General features: G+C 48.0%; 1 protein-coding gene across 1 annotated transcript in view; it reads left to right on the top strand.

The window, feature by feature from the left end:
- The window catches only part of LOC111162414 (tetraspanin 16), a 42,039-nt gene that overhangs the window by 14,729 nt on the left and 7,157 nt on the right, over nucleotides 1-20,153 (top strand). The window contains 7 exon segments of the mRNA XM_022526823.1: nucleotides 4,932-5,010; nucleotides 8,696-8,893; nucleotides 13,306-13,413; nucleotides 15,169-15,234; nucleotides 15,236-15,325; nucleotides 16,736-16,819; nucleotides 19,779-19,830. Coding sequence (XP_022382531.1) covers nucleotides 4,932-5,010; nucleotides 8,696-8,893; nucleotides 13,306-13,413; nucleotides 15,169-15,234; nucleotides 15,236-15,325; nucleotides 16,736-16,819; nucleotides 19,779-19,830 — 677 coding nt within the window.

The following is a 20,153-nucleotide window of genomic DNA, read 5'->3' as shown; positions in this document are numbered from 1 at the left end:
CCGAGCAGAAGGCAGAGACTTAACCCACTGAGCCACCCAGGCGCCCCAAAATTTAAAAAAATTTTTAAAAAGGTTATGGTTGTTCTGAAAACCCAACTTTGGAATCTGCTGTGTTGGGATGGTTTTTCCTCACCATTGAACTTCCAAGGCTGTGATGGATTCTACATATATTTTATTTTTAATAATTTTTATAATATTATTAAATAAATAATAATTTAATTTGAAAATATTTATTATTAAATAAAGATTTTATTTATTTATTTGACAGACAGAGATCACGAGTAGGCAGAGAGGCAGAGAGAGAGAGAGGAGGAAGCAGGCACCCTGCGGAGCAGAGAGCCTGATTTGGGGCCCGATGCCAGGACCCTGGGATCATGACCTGAGCTGAAGGCAGAGGCTTTAACCCACTGAGCCACCCAGGAGCCCCTGGATTCTATATTTTAACATAAGAAAGACTATGTGTATGTCCTCATGGGCAGAGAGCTGGACAGGGGTCCTGCAACCACCAAAAGGTCTATGTCGTGGTTAAGATTAAGACCCTGGGATCAAAATCTGACTCTCTCTATATGTGACATCACCAAGGTGTTTAGACTTTCATGCCTCAGTTTATCCATCTCTAAAATGGGGATTTATGATTTCATTTATCTCAAAACAACCCTGGCCCCCAGTGAATAACTAGCAGGGAAGAGATTTCCATGTTTTTTCTTAGAGATTTTATTTATTTATTTGAGGGAGAGAATGAGCACCAGTGAGGGGAGGGGCAGAGGAAGAGGGAGAAGCAGACTCCTTGCTGAGCGTGGAGCCCCACGTGGGGCTGGATCCCAGGACCCTGAGATCATGATGGGGGAGAGCAGAAGGAGAGGATCTCAGGCAGACTCAACTGAGCACGGAGCCCAACAGGGGGCTCCAACTCACGACCTTGATACCTGATCTGAGCTGAAATCAAGAGTCAGATGCTTAACCAACTGAACCATTCAGGCGCCCCAAGATTTCCATTTTCTTTCTTTTTTTTTTTTTTTAAGATTTTATTTGTTTATTTGACAGACAGAGATCACAAGTAGGCAGAGAGGCAGGCAGAGGGAGAGGGGGAAGCAGGCTCCCCACAGAGCAGAGGAATATACCACACTGCCTTCCCAGCAAGTTATAAAAAATCATACCTACGGTACTATATTTTTTACACAAAGTTACAAAACATGCTTGCAATGTTGTCTGCTTTGTCATGATTCACTTGTCCCATTTAGAAGGCATATGTGTTTTATGGAGTTTTCTGCATTTGTGTTCCATTTCCTCATTTTAAAAAAGACTTTAAAAAAAAAGTCAAATTACGCAAATGAGTTTGGAGCAAAAAAACAGATGCCACCACCAGTGATTTCTTAAAAAAAAAAAATTATTTATTTATTTGTCGGGGGAGGATCGGAGGGAGAAGGAGAGAAAGAATCCCAGTCAGACCCCCTGCTGAACACGCAACCAGGCACAGGGCTTGATCTCATGACCCATGAGATCATGAATGGAGCCAAAATCACAAGTGAGATGCTTAACTGACTGAGCTACACAGGCACCCCTTCTTCTTCTTTTTTTAATTAATAGAGTTTACTTTTTTAAAGTTTTAGGCTTGAAGACTAATTGAATGTAAAGCACAGAGAGTTACTACGTGTCTCCTCTCTCCCCAACCTGCAGCTTGCCCTATTATTAACGTCTTGCATTAGTGATCAATTACTTACAACCGATGGACCAGTATTGGTAAATGAAGGTAAAACGATGTTCCTATGGATGGAACCTGATCCAATATGACTGGTGTCCTCATAGGAAGGATTAAGAGGCTGCCTGGGTGGCTCAGGCTATTAGGTGTCTGACTTTGGTACAGGTCATAATCTCAGGGTCCTGGGATCAAGCCCCATGTCCTGTTCTCCGCTCAGCGGGGAGTTTGCTGGTCCCTCTGCTCCTCCCCCTGCCTATGTTCTCTCTCAAATAAACAAATAAAATCTTTTTTTTTTCTTTTTTTAAAATTTTTTTATTAACATATAATGTATTATTAGGCCCAGGGGTACAGGTCTGTGAATCGCCAGGTATACACACTTCACAGCATTCACCATAGCATATAACCTCCAAATCTTTTTTTTTTTTTTTAAAGATGAATATTAAGAGACAGATTCTCCCGGAGGGAAGACCACATGAAGACCATAGAAAAGATGTCCATCAGCAAGCCAAGGAGAGAGACCTCAGGAAAAACTGACCTTTCTTTCCTGCTTTCTTTCCAGACTTTTCTGTTGGGTAGTATTTTCTGACTTCTCACTCTGCCCCCAGTGATTATGACTAAAATAACTTAACCCATAAAATGGCCCCTGGTGAGGGTCGGATCCAGGTTTTGTAGGACCTAAATGCACAAATATATCAATGCTGTTGATTTTACATGAACAATCAACCGGGTGAACCTATCCCCTGAGGCTCCTATTGGTGGGCTCAGCATAATGGGATACTGGGGTTGGGGGAGGGCACCAACGTGTGTGTATTGTGTATTTAAGATGCTTGATTTTCTTGGTTACGGTGCTTTTGAAAAACATTTCCTAGGGACACCTTAGGTGGCTCAGTTGGTTAAGCATCTGCCTTTGGCTCAGGTCATGATCTCAGGGACCTGGGTTGGAGCTCTGCATTGGGCTCCCTGCTCAGTGGGGAGTCAACTTCTCCCTCTCCCTCTGCCACTCCCCCAACTCATGCTCTCTCCCTCTCCCTCAAATAAATACATAAAATCTTTTTTTTTTAATACATAAAATCTTTTAAAAAATCTCCTAAAATATAACGAAGGAGACCAGGCGGGGGAGAAATGAATTAGGACTATCTTAACACACCTTAAGCTCTATTATTAAGCAAATATTGGAGTAGTTCTATTTCTACAATAATGTTTAAATGTTTTCCTAATGGTTCTGTAGCTTCCCTTCAAGAGAAGCTTTTCACGGTTTTCTAGAACCTTTGAACTATCACTGATAGATTGCACTAATTTTGTTTTTTTTTTTTTTCCAAGCATCTGACATTTTACAATTCGCCGGATGCTTGCACAATTTGTAATTCGCCAGATGCCTGCACAATTCTGTTTCTTCGCACCAATTCAGTTGGCGTGGGTTAGGGGGACTTGCAGGGTGCGTCACAGACACACTCCATTTCATCCTGCTGACCCGAGTGGGTCTGGGGCACCGAGGTGCACTTAGCGGTGGCTTGGCTGGGAGACTGACTAGTAGGGGCCCCCGTAGGGCCGCGCTTTCCGCTGATGGCCGCCAGGGGGCGCGAGAGGCCGAGACGCACGCCTGTTCTTTGCTGGTAAGCCGAGGCGGGGCGGGGCGGGGGCGGGGCTTCCGCGCGGGGCTGCCGCGGGGGCGGGGCTTGGGGGAGGTACCTCACGCCTCCATCTAAGGGTCCTGTATTCCTCTGGCCTTGGCAGGTCAGCTCTCCTTCAGCCTCCAGTGGGCCTCCCATCCTCCCCGCCCCGCTTTTTTTTTTTAAACTTTTATTTATTTATTTATTTGTCAGACAGAGATCACAAGTAGGCAGAGAGGCAGGCAGAGAGAGAGGAGGAAGCAGGCTTCCTGCCAAGCAGAGAACCCGATGTGGGGCTCGATCCCAGGACTCTGGGATCAGGGCCTGAGCTGAAGGCAGAGCCTTTAGCCCACTAAGCCACCCAGGAGCCCCCTCCCTGCCCTTATTTATCCTTCATTTTCCCGCCCTCTTTGAGCACCAACCCTTTCCTGTCCACTTTTGCCCACATTTTCAAGCCCTCATTTGCATCCCTGCATTTTCCCATACTCCCTTGCGCCTCCATTTTCTCACCCTCCTGTGCATCCTCATTTTCGGGCCCTCTGCACCTGGCTCTTGGGCTCTTTATTTCAGTGACCTTTTAGAGAAAGTCGTGAAAGGACACCCTCCTAGATGGGAACGTGACCCGCAGTCGCGGAGTAGATGGTCACTCCTACGTGCAAATTTTTAGTTCCACATATTCCAAGAAGCAGATAATTTGACAAACATTCGTTAAATTAATTCAAATGTGTGTGCCGGGGGGGGGTGTCTCGATGCCTACATGCACAATTTTTCCTCTGAAATGCCTGCTACGCACATCTCATCAGGGCCCGCCGATCAATGGCACTTGGGCTCAAGGAAATTTGCTTCACCTGCTGTGGCTGAGCAGAGGGAGAAAGAAAAGGTTTTGGCGGGGAGTGGGGAGGGGGGCTGGAGTGGGGAGGGTGGAGCGCTGTCAGAGGTTCCCACCTTCATGTCTCTCTTGGAGTTTCAAAGCCCAGCCTTGACCTTGATCCCTGGGTCTCCCTGAGCAGTTACCTTGTCCTCTGAGCCCCGTGAGAAGGGTGAGGATGAGTCACATGAGTGAATGAGGAGGCAGAAGCTTGGGGGACCTGATGGCTTGTAGCCAGATCCTGCTTCCTGGAGCTCCTTCATTCATTCATTCCATATTGGTTTCTCTGTGTGCCAAGCTTTGGGAACACAACCGTGACTAGGGCAGAGCTCAGAACCCTGCCCACTTGGAGCCCCCAGTTTAGTGGGGGCATTAACCGCAAGAGCGGTCAGTGCTGAACGCTATGCCCACAGGGCCCAAGTGGCATCTGGGGGGTACCAGGGCAGCCCATCATGCCTTTTCTCCACCCCTGGTGCAGCCTGTTTGGAGGATGAGGAACCGGCAGGGGTAGCTCAGGGTACCTGCTTCCTGGACACGGGGACCCTCGCTCTGGCATCCAATTGTGACGTGATAGAGGCTTATGACTGCAGAGGGGTGGCTGCTGGGGCACCTCGCTGGCAGACGATCGGACAGCCAGGAGAGAGAGGGACAAGTCAGCCTTGGTGCCCCTGGTCCTAGACCTATACCATCAGGGGAAACAGGAGCCCTGAGGTTTATTCAGGAAGATGCCGACCTGAACATCCGGAACCCCCAGTCTGGCCAACGTGGATGAAATGCACACTCTGTATTCTTCCCCGAAGAGACTGTTATCTTTCTTCAATGGCTTCAGAGTTGTAAGTATGTCACTACCCAGGCCCTGGGGCTTTGCAGCCCTTCCTCCGTAACTGGCTCCTTCAAAGACAGAAATAAGTTGATCCAAATTCACTGGCATCCAGATCGGTGGTCCCCGGAGAAGCAGGAAAGATGTAGGGCAGACTGACAAGGAGCAGGACACACTGGGAACAGGTGTAGGCTCTGTTCACCCAGAGTCAGTGAAATCAAGCACAGAGGCGTGTGATGGGGGAGGGGGCGCTGGGCAGAAGGGGAGGGGGTTGGGGCTGGGATTGGTGGCTGAAGAAGAGCTTGACTCTAGGTCAAATCCTGTAGAACACTAAGTTGTTTGGGAAGGACAAGATGGGGTGACTGTTAGGCACTTGGATGGCTCAGTTGTTAAGTGTCTGCCCTCGGCTCAGGTCATGATTCCAGGGTCCTAGGATCGAGTTCTGCCATCAGGCTCCCTGCTTGGCGGGAAGCCTTCTTCTCCCTCTCCCACTCCCCCTGCTTGTGCTCTGTCAAATAAGTAAATAAAATCTTAAAAAAAAAAAAAAGAGGTAGTGGTTATTTTGGGGGGGTCCTTTAAATTTTTCAAAACACCTTTTTTTCTTACTATAAAAGCAACCCAAAATGTTCATCGTTAACAAGGATTTGTTTTGCGGTGCCTGGGTGTCGCAGTCAGTTAAGCAGACAACTCTGCATTTGGGCTCAGGTCGTGGTCTCCAGGTGGTGAGATCGAGCTCCCCCGCCCCCCCCAACCATGGGCTCAGCACAGAGCCTGGTTGGAATTCTCTCTCTCTCTCCCTCTGGCCCTCCCCCACTCATATGTGCTTTCTCTCTCTTTCTCAAATAAATAAATAAATCCTTAAAAGAAAAAAAAAGACTCTCGGGCGCCTGGGTGGCTCAGTTGGTAAACGTCTGCCTTCCGCTCGGGGTGTGATCCCAAGGTTCTGAGATCTAGTCCCTTATCAGATCAATGCGGAGTCTGCTTCTCCCTCTGCCCTTCCCCCTGCTCATGCCCCTCTCTCTCTCAAATAAGTAAATAAAATCTTTAACAAAAAACAAATCTCTTCCTCTGCACCTCCCCTCTCGCAAAATAAATCTTTTTTTTCTTTTTTGATTTTATTTATTAGATTTTTATTTTAAAGTTTGTTTTTTTTTTTTTTTGACAGACAGAGATCACAAGCAGGCAGAGAGGCAGGCAGAGAGAGAGGAGGAAGCAGGCTCCCTGCTGAGCAGAGAGCCCGATGCGGGGCTCCATCCCAGGACCCTGAGATCATGGCCTGAGCCGAAGGCAGCGGCTTAACCCACTGAGCGACCCAGGCGCCCCTAGATTTTTATTTTATTTGTTTACTTGTTATTATTTGTTTATTAGAGTGGGGGAGGGGCCGAGGGAGAGGGAGAAGCAGGCTCCCCACTAAGCCAGGAGTCAGAGGTGGAGCTCAATCCCAGGACCCCGAGACCGTGACCTGAGCCAAGGGCGGATGCTGAACCAACTAAGCCACCCAGGCTCCCCTAAAATAAATCTTAAAAAAAAAAAAAAAGGCAATTGTTTTGATAGCAGAATGGCATTAAGGAAAGGTCACCAGGAAAAAGGAGGCTATTAAATATCACTCCTCATCTTGTTACTGGTGTTGTAACATTTTCATGGGAATTAAATGAGATAGAACATTTAAAGAGCTTATGCCTATCATGGGAACAGTGCTGAATAAATACCATCACCACTTTCACACCCTTCCAGATTTTTCTATATACCTTTTAAAAACAGCAAAATGAACACAGGAAAGCTATTGCTTTACGATCCACTTTTTCCCTCTAAAAAAATTTAACTTCCCCTCCTTTTGGATAGATTTCATGTTTAGGGCAGTTTTAGGGTCACGGCACAATTGAGCAGAAGGTACTGAGATTTCCCATATACCCCTGTTCCACACATGCGCAGCCTCCCCCATCAGCAACACTCCCCCCGGAGCAGTAAGTTTGCTACAATTCAATCGATGAACTTCCACGGGCTTTATCATCACCCAGAATGCATAATTTTCATTAGAGTTCACTCTTGGTGTTGTACATTCTATGGATTCATTGACAATGAATCCACCATTTTAGTATTTATGGAGTAGTTCACCATATAATGGTGCTCTGTGCTCCACCCGTCTTCCCTACCTCCCCACTCACCCCTGGCGACCACTGGTCCTCTACTGTCTCCATAGTTCTGCCTTTTCCAGAATGACGTATACTTGGGATCGTACACTGCGTAAGCTTTTCAGATGGGCTTCTCTCATTCACCAATATGAGTGTGAGTTTCCTTCATATATTTTCATGGCTTGATGGCTCATTTCTTTTTAGTGCTAATAGTCCCTTGAATGCACCACAGTTTATCCATTCACCTGCTGAAGGCTGTCCTGGTTGCTTTCCAGTTTTGGCAATGATGAATAAAGCTTCTGGAAACTTCCATGCGCAGGCTTTTGTGTAAACATTAGTTTTCAGCTCGGTTGCATAAATACCAAAGAGCACGACTGCCATACTGGTAAACATTCTCCTCCGACAATAAGGGTCAGACAACTACAGCCTTGTAAATAGAGAGATAAATGGATAGATCGCTATTATTTATTTGTAAATGAAATCTATTTGTTTATGAATTGTGCATGGCTGTCTTTAAGCTCTGCTGACAGAGCTGAGTTGTTTCAACAGAGGCCTATGGCATCCAAAACTCACAATTTCTGGGGCTTTGCGCGCACCCGCGCGTAGACACACACACACACACACACACACACACAGATTGCCAAACCTTGTCCTAGAGCATCATTTGAAAAAACTGTCTAGAGGGGCGCCTGGGTGGCTCAGTTGGTTGAGCAACTGCCTTTGGCTCAGGTCATTATCCTGGAGCCCCAGGATCGAGTCCCACATCGGGCTTTCCTGCTCAGCAGGGAGTCTGCTTCTCCTGCTGACCTCTCTACTCTCATGCTCTCTTTCTCTCTCAAATAAATAAATAAAATCTTAAAAAAAAAAAAAAAGAATTGGTAGTAACTCTTAAAAAAAAAAAAAAAGAAAAAACTGTCTAGAGTCCCATTGTATGGCTGTGCCGTGATTTACCTACCCAATCTGTACTATTGATTGCTTCAGGTAGTTTCCTCCCTGAGCATTCTAATGCTGAGGTATGTATGTATGTGTCTATGAGGATATCAGATATTATGTTGAATATCTACAAATGTAAATTCTAGGTAAAGGGTTTTATTGTAAAATCTTTAAGATTTTAAATATGAATCGCAAAGTGTCCTTCCGCATGCCCTCCCCCTTAAAAAAGCTTGTTGTCTGGCAACAGTATATAAGAATGTCTCTCCACATCCTCACTAACTCTGGGTATTAACATTTTTTAATGTTTTTGCTGATTTTATTGGCCTTTGCTCTTCCCCTCCCCCCCCCCCCCCCCCGCCCCCCCCCACCCTGGGAGAGTTCTATTTGTTTTTTTTTTTTTTTAAAGATTTTATTTATTCATTTGACAGAGAGATCACAAGCAGGCAGAGAGAGAGGAGGAAGCAGGCTCCCCGAGAGAGCAGAGAGCCCGATGCGGGGCTCGATCCCAGGACTCTGAGATCATGACCTGAGCCGAAGGCAGTGGCTTAATCCACTGAGCCACCTAGGCGCCCCTGAGTTCTATTTGTATACAACTAACAGACTATCTTTTCCTGTCTGATTTCTGTCCTAAAGATGTCTGGTGTGATCCTCATTGGCCTGGGCATCTATGTCAAATTCAGAGAGGCTGTCCTGGCAAAGGTCCTTGGGCTATCCTCTGCATATCTCCTTAACACTGGCTGTCTGCGCCCGGCAGTGGGCTGCCTCACGGTGCTGCTTGGCTTTGTTGGCTGGTATGGAGCAACCAGAGAAAATAGAGGCACTCTCTTGTTTGTAAGTTAGATCTGCACCCATCCCCCCAAACTCCCACCCCACCCCCAGGTGAATCCTTCCTTGCACTTATTACAAACCCCTGCCATCAGCATCCCCTATTTTTCAGTGCTTGTGATGTCTCATAGGATGGCATCAGATCCATCCATCTTTTCCTTCATGATATATCTCGCTTAGAACTCCTCCCCTACCCCAGGCCATAACATTATAGTCTCCCAGGTTTTCTTCCCATAATTGGAAGTCTTGATTTCTCACTTTGAGCTCTTTGGCTTTTGGGAGTTTGCTTATGTGTGTGTGGTGTGAGGTAGGGGTCAGTCCTCTCCTTCCTACACTAATTTCCATTATCCTTGGGTCTTTCCTGGGCACACTGCTCTGTTCCATCGGCTCATGTGTATGTGTTCCCACTAACACAACACTGTTGCTATCATCGTGTCTGCATTAGCACATGTTCAAGTACATGAGATATGAAAGTTTGGAGCATGAGCAAGCAGACAGCGTGTTGCCGATTTTATGCATCTTGCTTATTCTCACATGTAGCCGTGGCTAACTCCCCAAAGGCCAGCTCCCAGCTTCCCCATTCCCATTTCCCTTAGAATTTTGTCTGAGTGGATTATCCCACCTTAGGTAAAATTTGTCTCCAGCATTTTTTGTTTTCCTTTCTTATTGTGTTACTGTAAAACTCTGGTTATTTCAATTTGAGGTTTCAGGGAGATCCTTAGTGGGGTCACCTTTCAGAGCATAAACAACCTTCACTGTTAAAAGCACCCTGCCCCCACCCTCCTTCTCCCTGAAGCTTTATCATCTCGTTTTCTTTCTTAATGACTCCACTCAGCAAATATTTATTGGACAGGTCCTGTGCCTGAAAAATTCCATTTCATTTTCTTTTTCTTTTTTTTTTTTTAATTTGACAGAGATCGCAAGTAGGCAGAGAGAGGAGGAAGCAGGCTCCCTGCTGAGCAGAGAGCCCGATGCGGGACTCGATCCCAGGATGCTGGGATCATGACCCGAGCCGAAGGCAGAGGCTTTAACCCACTGAGCCACCCAGGTGCCCCTCCATTTCATTTTCAGTAAGACGTGGACGCTATTTTATCCATAGTTTAGCTTGGAGGAATCAAAGAGTCCTCATCCCCTACGTCCAGCCCACCAGAGAATCTGATCGATTTTACCCTTTACACCCGTCCCTCCAAAGTCTCTGAGATCTCATTCAGAAAAGCAAAATTGTTTTTTATGGTGTTGGGAGCCATGGAGGATTCTGAGCACAGGAGGGAGGCGCCGGGACTCAGGTGCTCACAAGCGCCCTCTGGTGGTCATTGGGGGAACAGAGTGTGGGGTACGAGGGCCAGACTGAGAGACTAGGGTGGAGGGACTGTGCTGGTTTAGGTGGGAGACAGTGGGGGCTGGGCCGAGTGAGGCTGTGAAGTCGGGGAGAAGTGGGCAGATTAGGGACAGATTCTGAAGATGAGACCTGTAGGCCATATGGACTCCTGGATATCTATCCAGCCACCTTGGTCACCTAGAGGCACGAGGTAGTAATATTAATATTAATCCCCACAATCTATTACATGAACCACTTGTCGGGGGTTCCACAACTGCTAAGCCCTGCATCCATGTTTGTCCTTGTGGGCCCTGGCGTCGCCAGGTGTGTATCCACGGCGTGTTCCTGCCTTTCCATATCAGGACTAGATAAGCCCAGCCATGGGATGGTCTGGCAACTCAGAGCCTCAATTAGCAAAGAGATTTTTTTTTTAAGAGTTTATTTTTATTTATTTGACAGAGAGATCACAAGTAGGCAGGGAGGCAGACAGAGAGAGGGGGGGGGAGCAGGCTCTCTGCTGAGCAGAGAGCCCGAAGTGGGGCTCGATCCCAGGACCCTGGGACCATGACCCGAGCCAAAGGCAGAAGCTTTAACCCACTGAGCCACCCAGGTGCCCCAGCAAAGAGATTTTAATAATCATAATCAACTAGATGAAAGGAGAGCCGGGAGCTGACCTGCTTTGCCCCCATCTGGCCTCCATTCGATCTCCAGAACTTACTGATGCCCCTTGAGCTGGTCCCATGCTCACATTTTATCTACGGGGAAACTGAGGCCCAGACTGAGCGCAGGTTCTTGATGGGTGACTTCAAGACATCCCCTCTGCTGGCTGTCTTTCTCATCGTTTACCATGGGGCTTGTGAATTTTATCTGAAACATAGGCCAGCAAACATAAGTTCCTTCCACCTCCCCACCAACCCTGCAGCCACCGACCTCTCACCCAGCATCTTCCCTACAGCACCTCCCCCCATCTGCAAGAGTTCTCGCCTGCTTCTCCTCCCCTCCTCCTGTCTCCATTCTGTCCTTTCCACCGACCCTCCTGTATCACCACGGGTGCCGGCTGTCAATGCGCAGAGCCTTTACTGACCTGGAGGTCCCCTCCTAGGGTCTCCCTGGTGCCCAGAAAATTCAGGACATGAAATGGAGCTCCAGCTAGTGGCTCCAAGAACACCTCGGTGCATGCATCCTGCACGACATGCAGGAAAACGCCCCATGAAAGAAAGCAGCTCTACATCCCACCGGGGGCTGAGTTCTTACAAACAGAAGAGCCCGCAAGGCCTGAGGTTGGGGGAGGGACAGTCCCCACCCCTGCAGGGACACTGGCTGAGCAGGCTTCCAGCCTCCTCCAGCCCCTCTGTGTCTTCCAGTGTCTCCTGTCCATGGTTACCATTCTCATTGTTGACATCATAGTTGTCGCTGTGGTCCTTGCCCTATTCCACATTGTTCCACATTGGCCGCTGTTCCCACCCCACATTAGAAAGAAATCCAATCGATAGAAGCACTGCACCTCCCCCCCAGGAGCCATCCATGGGGTGATACCTGGCCCATGGGTCCCTGGGGCCGGAGATTGGGTCTCCAGACATGGGGCGAAGAACCAAAACCCTCCGCCGTCCCCTCAAGGGGTCTAGGAAACGGGCCGAGTTAATTTCATTCACCATCTCCCGGGCGCTTGGTGGCGAAGCACTAGGCAAAGCTGTGAAAACTGCTGGGGTTTTGAAAGGTGTCAGAAGCAGAGGGCTGTGGAGCCAAACCCGCCAAAATGACAAAGCACGGATGCTTTGACCCAGCTATCCCATCCCTAGAAATCATCCAAGGATTTGCTCGCTGGGGCCCAGAAGGATGTATATACCAGGATAGGCAGGAGATTGTAAGCATCAGTAGAAGGGTGGTTCATTTATACTGACGTTCTTGGATTGAGAGGGGATCCCAAGAGGGACCTGGAGGGACAGGGGGGAAGTGAGGCAGGGAAGGGAACGCTGCCCATAAAGGACGCCCCTGCAGGCAGGTGGGCTCAGCCCTGTAGGGGGAGGGGGGCATCTGGGAGCAGCACTGAACAGGGGGCTGTTTTCCCACTCGACTGGCGAGTGAGCTGCAGTACTGATTCATCGCCCATCAGTGTTGCTTGAGGGCCTACGTGGGCTGAGAGGCCACAGGGAGCCCTTGGCTGCTGGCAGCGGGAAGCCAGACCCATGTGCCCAGAAATGACAAATCCCACTGGCACCAGGAGCCACTGCTAGTCTTGCTAACAACAGCCAGACGCGGAACCACGAGAATAGGATAAAGCAGGGAGAAGGATAATGAGACTACGCTTTGCTTTGACACACATCGAATATCTCTTTGGGGACACAGGAAACAGTCACCGTCCCCGTAGTGGAGTGGGAGGAACTCGTTGGCTGGGAGAAAAAGGTGGGAGGGAGACTTTCCGTCGTCTACCCCTCTGTGCTTTGTGGATTTGGAACACATGTGACTATTTACCTCATCCAGAAAACTTTTTAATTTAGACCTTGATTTAAAAAATAGAACATGAAATTTGCCCCTTTTGTGCAGTGATTGATTCAGTTGCTAAAGATGATCTTCAAATCTTTAATTGCGTTCCAGCCAAATAGGGGGCGTGGAGCAGGCATGTGGGTGATTCAGAAGAGCAGATGATTCAAGTTTGTGGTGGGTACGACCAGATGCACGGAGCTCGAGACCCACGCTCTTCCCCCTGTCCCTCTCTCGGGGGTGATGGCAGCCAGAATTTGTCCTCCTCCAGTGCAGACTCATAGCTGGGGGCGGGAGGGGGGGATTGTGAAAGAAGTAAAAGAAAGCAGAAGGGAGGGCACCTGGGTGGCTCCGTTGGTTAAGTGGTTAAGCATCTGCCTTGGGCTCAGGTCATGATCTCAGGCTCCCGGGTTCAAGCCCCACATTGGGGAGTCTGCTGATCCTTCTCGCTCTGCCCCTCCCCCGACCCATTCTCTTTCTCTCTCTCTGAAATAAATAAAGTCTTAAAAGAAAGAAAGCAGAAGGGGAACCCCACCCACCTGCTCTGTCCCCAGGAAACCTCCCCACAGGGGGCACCTTGCTGTTTTGTGGGCCCATCACTTCCAGTTTCATCTATGAGGTTCAAGAAATGGCCTTGGAGCACATCTTCGCGACCCTGAGGAAGAATTACAGAGGTTACGATGAGCCAGATGACTGTTCCACAGAATGGGACTTGGTCACGGAGAAGGTGAGCTCCATCCACATCCCAGGTGTGTTATCATGGTACAAGACCCCTCACATAAACTGGCATTCTTTTTTTTTTTTTTTAAGATTATTTATTTATTTGACAGAGATCACAAGCAGGCAGAGAGGCAGGCAGAGAGAGAGGAAGGGAAGCAGGCTTCCCTGCTGAGCAGAGATCCTGATGCGGGGCTTGATCCCAGGACCCTGAGATCATGACCTGAGCCAAAGGCAGAGGTTTTAACCCACTGAGCCACCCAGGCGCCCCATAAACTGGCATTCTTAACCATCTTTAAGAGTCCAGTTCAGGGGTATCAAGTACATTCATGTGGTTATGCGACCATCACCACCCTCCACCACCTCCGACCCACCATTCTACTTCCTGTCCCTGTGAATGTCACTCCGCTGGGGATCTCATGGAAATGGAATCCTGCAATATTTGTCCTTTTGTGATTGGCTTATCTCACTGAGCATAATGTCCTCCAGGTTGTAAGCATGGGTCAGAATCTCCTTCCTTTTTAAGGCGGAATCACCTTCCATTGTACAGAGATATACCACATTTGATTCATCCATTCCCCTATCGATGGACACTTCAGTTCTTCCCACCTTTTATCTATTGTGAACATTGCGCATGAACATGGGCATACGCTTATCTCTTCAAGTCTCTGTTCAGTTCTTTGGGGAATGCATATGGGAATGAAATTGCTGGGTCATCTGATATTTCTCTGTTTAATTTTTTTCAGGGATTTCCGTACTGTTTTCCACCGCAGCTGAACCATTTCACGTTCTCATCAACAATGCACAAGGGTACTAGTTTCTCGGCACCTTTGCCAACATGTGTTATTCTCTCTCTCTTTTTTAAAATTTTATTTATTTATTTGACAGACAAAGATCACAAGTAAGCAGAGAGAGGGAGGGGAGAAGCAGGCTCCCCCCCAAGCAGAGAGCCTGATACGGGCGGGGCTCAATCCCAGGACCCTGAGACCATGACCTGAGCTGAAGGCAGAGGCTTAACCCACTGAGCCACCCAGGCACCCCTCTCTCTCTCTTTTTTTTAAATAACCATCCCCCTGGGGTGGGAGGTGGCAGCGTTTACTTCTTGAGTCTTGGTGTTTAAGGAGCAGGACCTGTCTGCCTGTGTCGTCGGAAGCTCCTAAGGCAGGTAGTTTAGAAGGGGCTCCTGGGGCCAGGGAGAGTTTGGAAGGAAAAAGCATTGTCTGTCTCTAGGATTGTTTCACTTCTGAGTTTTGGGTACAGGAATGCTGTGGGGTCATGGGCAGGCTTGGGAGGCAGCCCACGATGAGTAGGGGGCTTCTGGCATCCCAGTTTTGGCCGCTGAGGCTTGAGATGGTGGAGAACATGTTTCATTCATTCTTACAGCCCTTCTACTAATCTTTAGTGAGCACCTACTGTGTGCTGGGCACTATTCAGGGCTCTGGGGACAGAGTGAGGGAACCAGTGTGACTGGAGCTGAGTGAGTAAGAGGGAGGGTGGGGGCAGATGAAGGCCTAGGGGTGACTAGGTAGGCCGATCGTGCCGGGCCTTGGAGGCCATGGTGAGGCATTCTGCTTTTACCCCAAGTAAGATGACAGCCATGAAGGGTTCTGAGCCATGATGGGCTCGAGAAAAGGAGGCTTTCGGCACAAGCCCCAGAATAGCATGATTGCTCTAGACAGTAGCCATGGTGACCGTGATTTCTATTGTTTTTTATTATTTTGATATTTGAAAGGGAGTTTTCAAGTGATTATTCTCCTCTCTGCAGTGGAAGTGCCGTGGGGAGAAGAACTACACAGATCTTTCCGTCTTCTCCTTTGAAATGACAACTGGTTGGTTACTCCTGCCCCAGGAGCCGTGGTAAATCCATCAGGACCACAGCGTGTGATGGGCACAACGTGTCCACAGACATCACCCACCAGGAGGTAACTCGAGACTTTGTTAGATATCATCTAGGCAGACCCCAAGGGCTGGTGACTTTTAGAAAAATTGCGTATTTGCCGGAACCCCAGCGAGAGGGGTCAAGAGCTAAAGAGAACAACCGTCATTGGGTGTTCACTTCATTCTGACTACACAACCTTGGGGGCTCAGTGTTCCCATCTTCAAGTTTCCTATGGGGAAACTGAGGTTCAGGGAGGGGACAGTTCAATGTCGGTTTAGGTGGCTTTGGTGGAGCTGGGTTTGGCCTGAGTCTTCCCTGGGCTACACAGGCTACACAGCTTGCCTTACAGAGGTCTTAAAATATAGCAGTAATGATGAACAATGATCATTTTGGGAGAGTGATAGCTCCCACAGGGCCAGACATTCACTTGGTGAATCCCGTCCCCATTGCATATCATGAGGTGGGGAGTACTTTTCTCCCATTTTATAGATGAGGAGACTGAGGCACAGAAAGTTTCCCAGCGCTTACTCACCACCTGACAGTGTTATCGCTGTTTTATTACCTGTGCTCACCACTCAAATGGTAGCCCCACCAAGGCAGGAATTATATCTGTTTTGTACATTGCTGGGTTCCCAGTGCTTAGCTCACAGGAGACACTTAATCAATGCATATTAAGTAAAGGGGGCATTGAACCCGGTCAAGCTCAAGGCAACTCAAGCTTCCAGAACCAAGAATTGCCAGGGGCCTAGAAAGGGGAGCATGTTTGTGACTGCAGGGGGGGAAGTGGAGGCCCCATCGCCCCACCCACTGTGTCTGGTCTCTTAATTTCTCTGAAACTGACTCTTCACCCACAAAACAGAAAAAGGAATAGTACCCACCTGATGAGGTTAGAGTGATAAATAAGTGAGAAAACACATGTAAATAGCTGAGAAGGTGCTAGATACATGTTAGCCTTTCTGTTCATATGTAAAGAGCACCCAGAAATAACTAACAGTCGCTGAATACTGGCTCTCAGACCACTGTTATGTACTTCATGTAGATTTTTTTTCTCTTGATCCTCTCAAAAATCTTGGGTGGGAGATCCAGTGGGTCCCGTTTACAGTTGGGGAAACTGAGGCACAGAGTGATGTGTGACTTCTCCAGGGTCACATAGCTAGCAATAACTTGGGACATCTGGTCATACTCTTATTCACCACACTTGGAGGTCACAACAGATAGATACTGGGGAGTAAGTGTATGTTCTAGGTGAGGAGAGGGAACAAGGAGGCCAGGGAAGATGCTGGGATAGGGGAAGCAGTCAAGTGAGAAGGAGCCAAGATCCTTGTGGCTTTGTCCCCTTCTCCTGCCTGAATCTGAGAGGAATTTCATTGGCTCAAGGGGTGGGGCTGATGGGAACTTGGGAGTCCAGAAGCCCTTAGCCAGGTCCTGCCTGCTTTGATATTTGTACCCTCAGGGCTGTTCCCTCAAGGTCTAGACAATAACCAAGACTCTGAGCTTCAGCTTGAGTGGGGGCTCACTGGAGGCAGCCGTGATACAGGTAAGGTCTAGGACCTTAGGAACACACTGAGCTCTTTTACTGAGCACCTACTGTGTGCCAAGCACTGTTCTGGCCCCTGGGGATTTCTGCCATTCAAGTGGGCATAGGGGACGGATGATCGTTTCAGTTAAAGATTCCTTCTGGGAAGGGAGTAAAGCAGGGTGACACGATCGGGAAGGGAATCAGGGAGGACTTCCTTGAGGAGGTGACATTTGACCAGTGACCTGAGGAGATGAGGGATAACCATGTGCCTATCTGGGAGAACCTGGAGGAAACAGCTGGTGCAAAGGCCATGAGGTAGCAATACACTTGGCTTATTTTGGACCGGGGGGAGGCCCCTGTAGCTGGGGCAGGGTAAGTGAGAAGAAGGGTAGGGGGAGATGAGGGCAGGGAACTGATAAGGTAGATCATAAAAGACCTTGTAGGGTGCAGAGAGGGGTTTGACGTTTATTCTGAGTAGGATGGAAAGCCATTAGAAGAGTTTTAACATTCACTTTTTCACTCCACAAACCTTACTGAGCATCTCCTTTGACCAGGTGTTGTTGTAGGCAGAGTAGATACAACAATGAACTCCACAGGCAAAAATCTCTGCCCTCATGGGCATTCTAATCAGCAGCGAAAGGCAAGAAACATGATTTTTTCAATTGGGCAATTTACTGTATGGTAGTGATAAGTGGTTTTTTTTTGTTTTTGTTTTTGTTTTTAACTTTTGAGAGAGTTAGAGAGAGAGCATGAGCAGGGGAAGGGGCAGAGGGAGAGGAAGAACCCCAAGAATCCGCACTGAGCTCTGGAGCTCCATCCCAGGACTGAATTTCCTTTTCCTACTTCATTTAAAGATTTTTTTTATTTATTTGACAGAGAAAGAGATCACAAGTAGGCAGAGAGACAGGCAGAGAGAGAGGAGGAAGCAGGCTCCCAGCCGAGCAGAGAGCTGATTCAGGGCTGGATCCCAGGACCCTGGGACATGACCTGTGCCGGAGGCAGAGGCTTAACCCACTGCGCCACCCGGCACCCCCTCCTACCTCATTTAAAAGACAACTGTAGGGACCCTGGGTGGCTCAGTTGGTTAAGCGTCTGCTTTCGGGTTGGGTCATGATCCTGGAATCCTGGGATCACGCCAAGGGGTTTGGCTCCCTGCTCAGCAGGAAGCCTGCTTCTCCTTTTCCCAGTCCCCCTGCTTGTGTTCCCTCTATCACTGTCTCTCTTTGTCAAATGAATACATAAAAATCCTTAAAATAATAAATAAAAGACATCTGCATAAGGCAATACGTACTGATATTAAGATGTAACTTATATGACCACAATAGCACAAAGAAGGGTGGAGAGAAAAGAGACATATAGGAGTAGAATTTGGATATGCTACTGAAATTCATTTAGTATTGATCCAAACTAGACTGTGAACAGTTAACGATGTTAATTGTCGTCCCAAGGGCAACGGCTAAGAAACGAACTTTAAAATCCAGCAAAAGAAACAAGGGCATTAAAACACTGCACTAGAAAGTACTTAACATCAAAGAAAGTTGAGGTGAGCAATAGAACAAGGACAAAACACAAATGGAAAACAAATAGCGAAATGGTGTATATAAATCTTACCTTCTCAATAGTTACGTTAAAGATGAAGTGAGGGGCGCCTGGGTGGCTCAGTGGGTTAAGCCTCTGCTTTCAGCTCAGGTCATGATCTCAGGGTCCTGGGATCCACGCCGCATCGCGCTCTCTCCTCAGCAGAGAGCCTGCTTCCCCCTCCCCCTCTGCCTGTCTCTCTGCCTACTTGTGATCTCTCCCTCTCTCTCTCTCTCAAATACATAAATAAAAAATCTTAAAAAAAAAAAGATGAAGGGATTCACTTTAGAAAGGTGAATTGTATGATACATGAATTTTCTCAATAAAACTCTTATTTTGTAAAAAAAAAAAAAAAAAAAAAAAAAGCCTCCATCCCTCTAGGCTCCCAGGAAGTTTTTTTGTTTTACTCAGGCGCTTCCCCCAGATTGATTTGCAAGATGCAATAGTGTTCTTCTACAGATCACTGCGGGCTGAGATTCATCTGATCTGTTATTTTATTTTTTTAAAGATTTTATTTATTTATTTGACAAAGACCACAAGTAGGCAGAGAGGCAGGCAGAGAGAGGAAGGGGAGCAGGCTCCCTGCCCAGCAGAGAGCCCGATGTAGGGCTCCATCCCAGGACCCTGGGATCAAGACCTGAGCTGAAGGCAGAGGCTTTAACCCACTGAGCCACCCAGGTGCCCCTGATCTGTTATTTTAAAATTGGGTATTTTTTTTTCACCGTACAAATTTATATTGAATATATATGTTTGCAAACTATACCACGCTCTCTTCCTCAAGGACATCGTAATAGTCAAGATCCCAGCAGGCAACAGAATGCAGCCCCCAGGTGGTCCTTTTAAGTTTTCAGGGGTTTCCTTGCTGAACTGTGAGGTGCCCAGGGGCTAGCAACACAGGGAGATTTTACTTCTCCTGGGCCTGAAGGTGGGGAAAGCAAGAGCCAAGGAAGAGAGGTCATACGCCCGCAGCCGCCCTCTCGAAGAGCTCTGGACGAACAGTAGAGAGAGGAAGCAGCCGGGAAGAAATACTCCAACTTTTCCTCCAATCTCATCTCCTGCAGGTGTTTACTATTGGGAAAACCTAACCGGAAGTGAATGGCTGGGGTTTCTGGGAAATGTAGTTCTCAGGACCCAGGGTAGGGCAGAAGAGGGTGTTGATAAGATCTGTGGGAAACAAAGGGAAAATGAAAAAAGTCTGCTCACGACTGAGATTGATTGGGGAAACAGGTTCAAAGTGACTCTAGCCTGACTATGGGGGTGGGGGGAGTTTTGGCTCTCTGTAAAACCCTGCCCTTCACTTTCTGGAGAAGATGCTCCAGTCCCCCTCTCAGTCTATCCAAATTGCTTTGGGTTCTAGAGGTCCTTCGGGTTGGTTCAATATTTCTTTCTTCCATTTCAGCTGCCAGGAATTCTTGCCACTTCACTGCTCTTTATCAAACGAGGCTGCCAGAGCTGGGGGGATGACGGGACACCTGACTTACCTGACTGCTGGAGATTCTGTCTCATTATTATTTCTCTGTGTCCCTCACTGCTTTTGGAAGGAAGATTGGTAATAAAAGATTCTGGAAAGCCCTGTTATCCGGACTCCTTTTTTTTTTTTTTTAAGATTTTATTTATTTTTTTGACAGACAGAGATCACAAGTAGGCAGAGAGGCAGGCAGAGAGAGAGGGGGGAAGCAGGCTCCTCGCTAAGCAGAGAGCCCGATGTGGGGCTTGATCCCAGGACGCTGGGATCATGACCTGAGCTGAAGGCAGAGGCTTAACCCACTGAGGC

The sequence above is a fragment of the Enhydra lutris genome, unplaced genomic scaffold, assembly GCF_002288905.1.
Source record: "Enhydra lutris kenyoni isolate GAN:26980312 unplaced genomic scaffold, ASM228890v2 scaffoldscaffold92, whole genome shotgun sequence".
Classification (NCBI taxonomy): Eukaryota; Metazoa; Chordata; class Mammalia; order Carnivora; family Mustelidae; genus Enhydra; species Enhydra lutris.
This window is presented reverse-complemented; position numbering and strand designations above follow the sequence as displayed.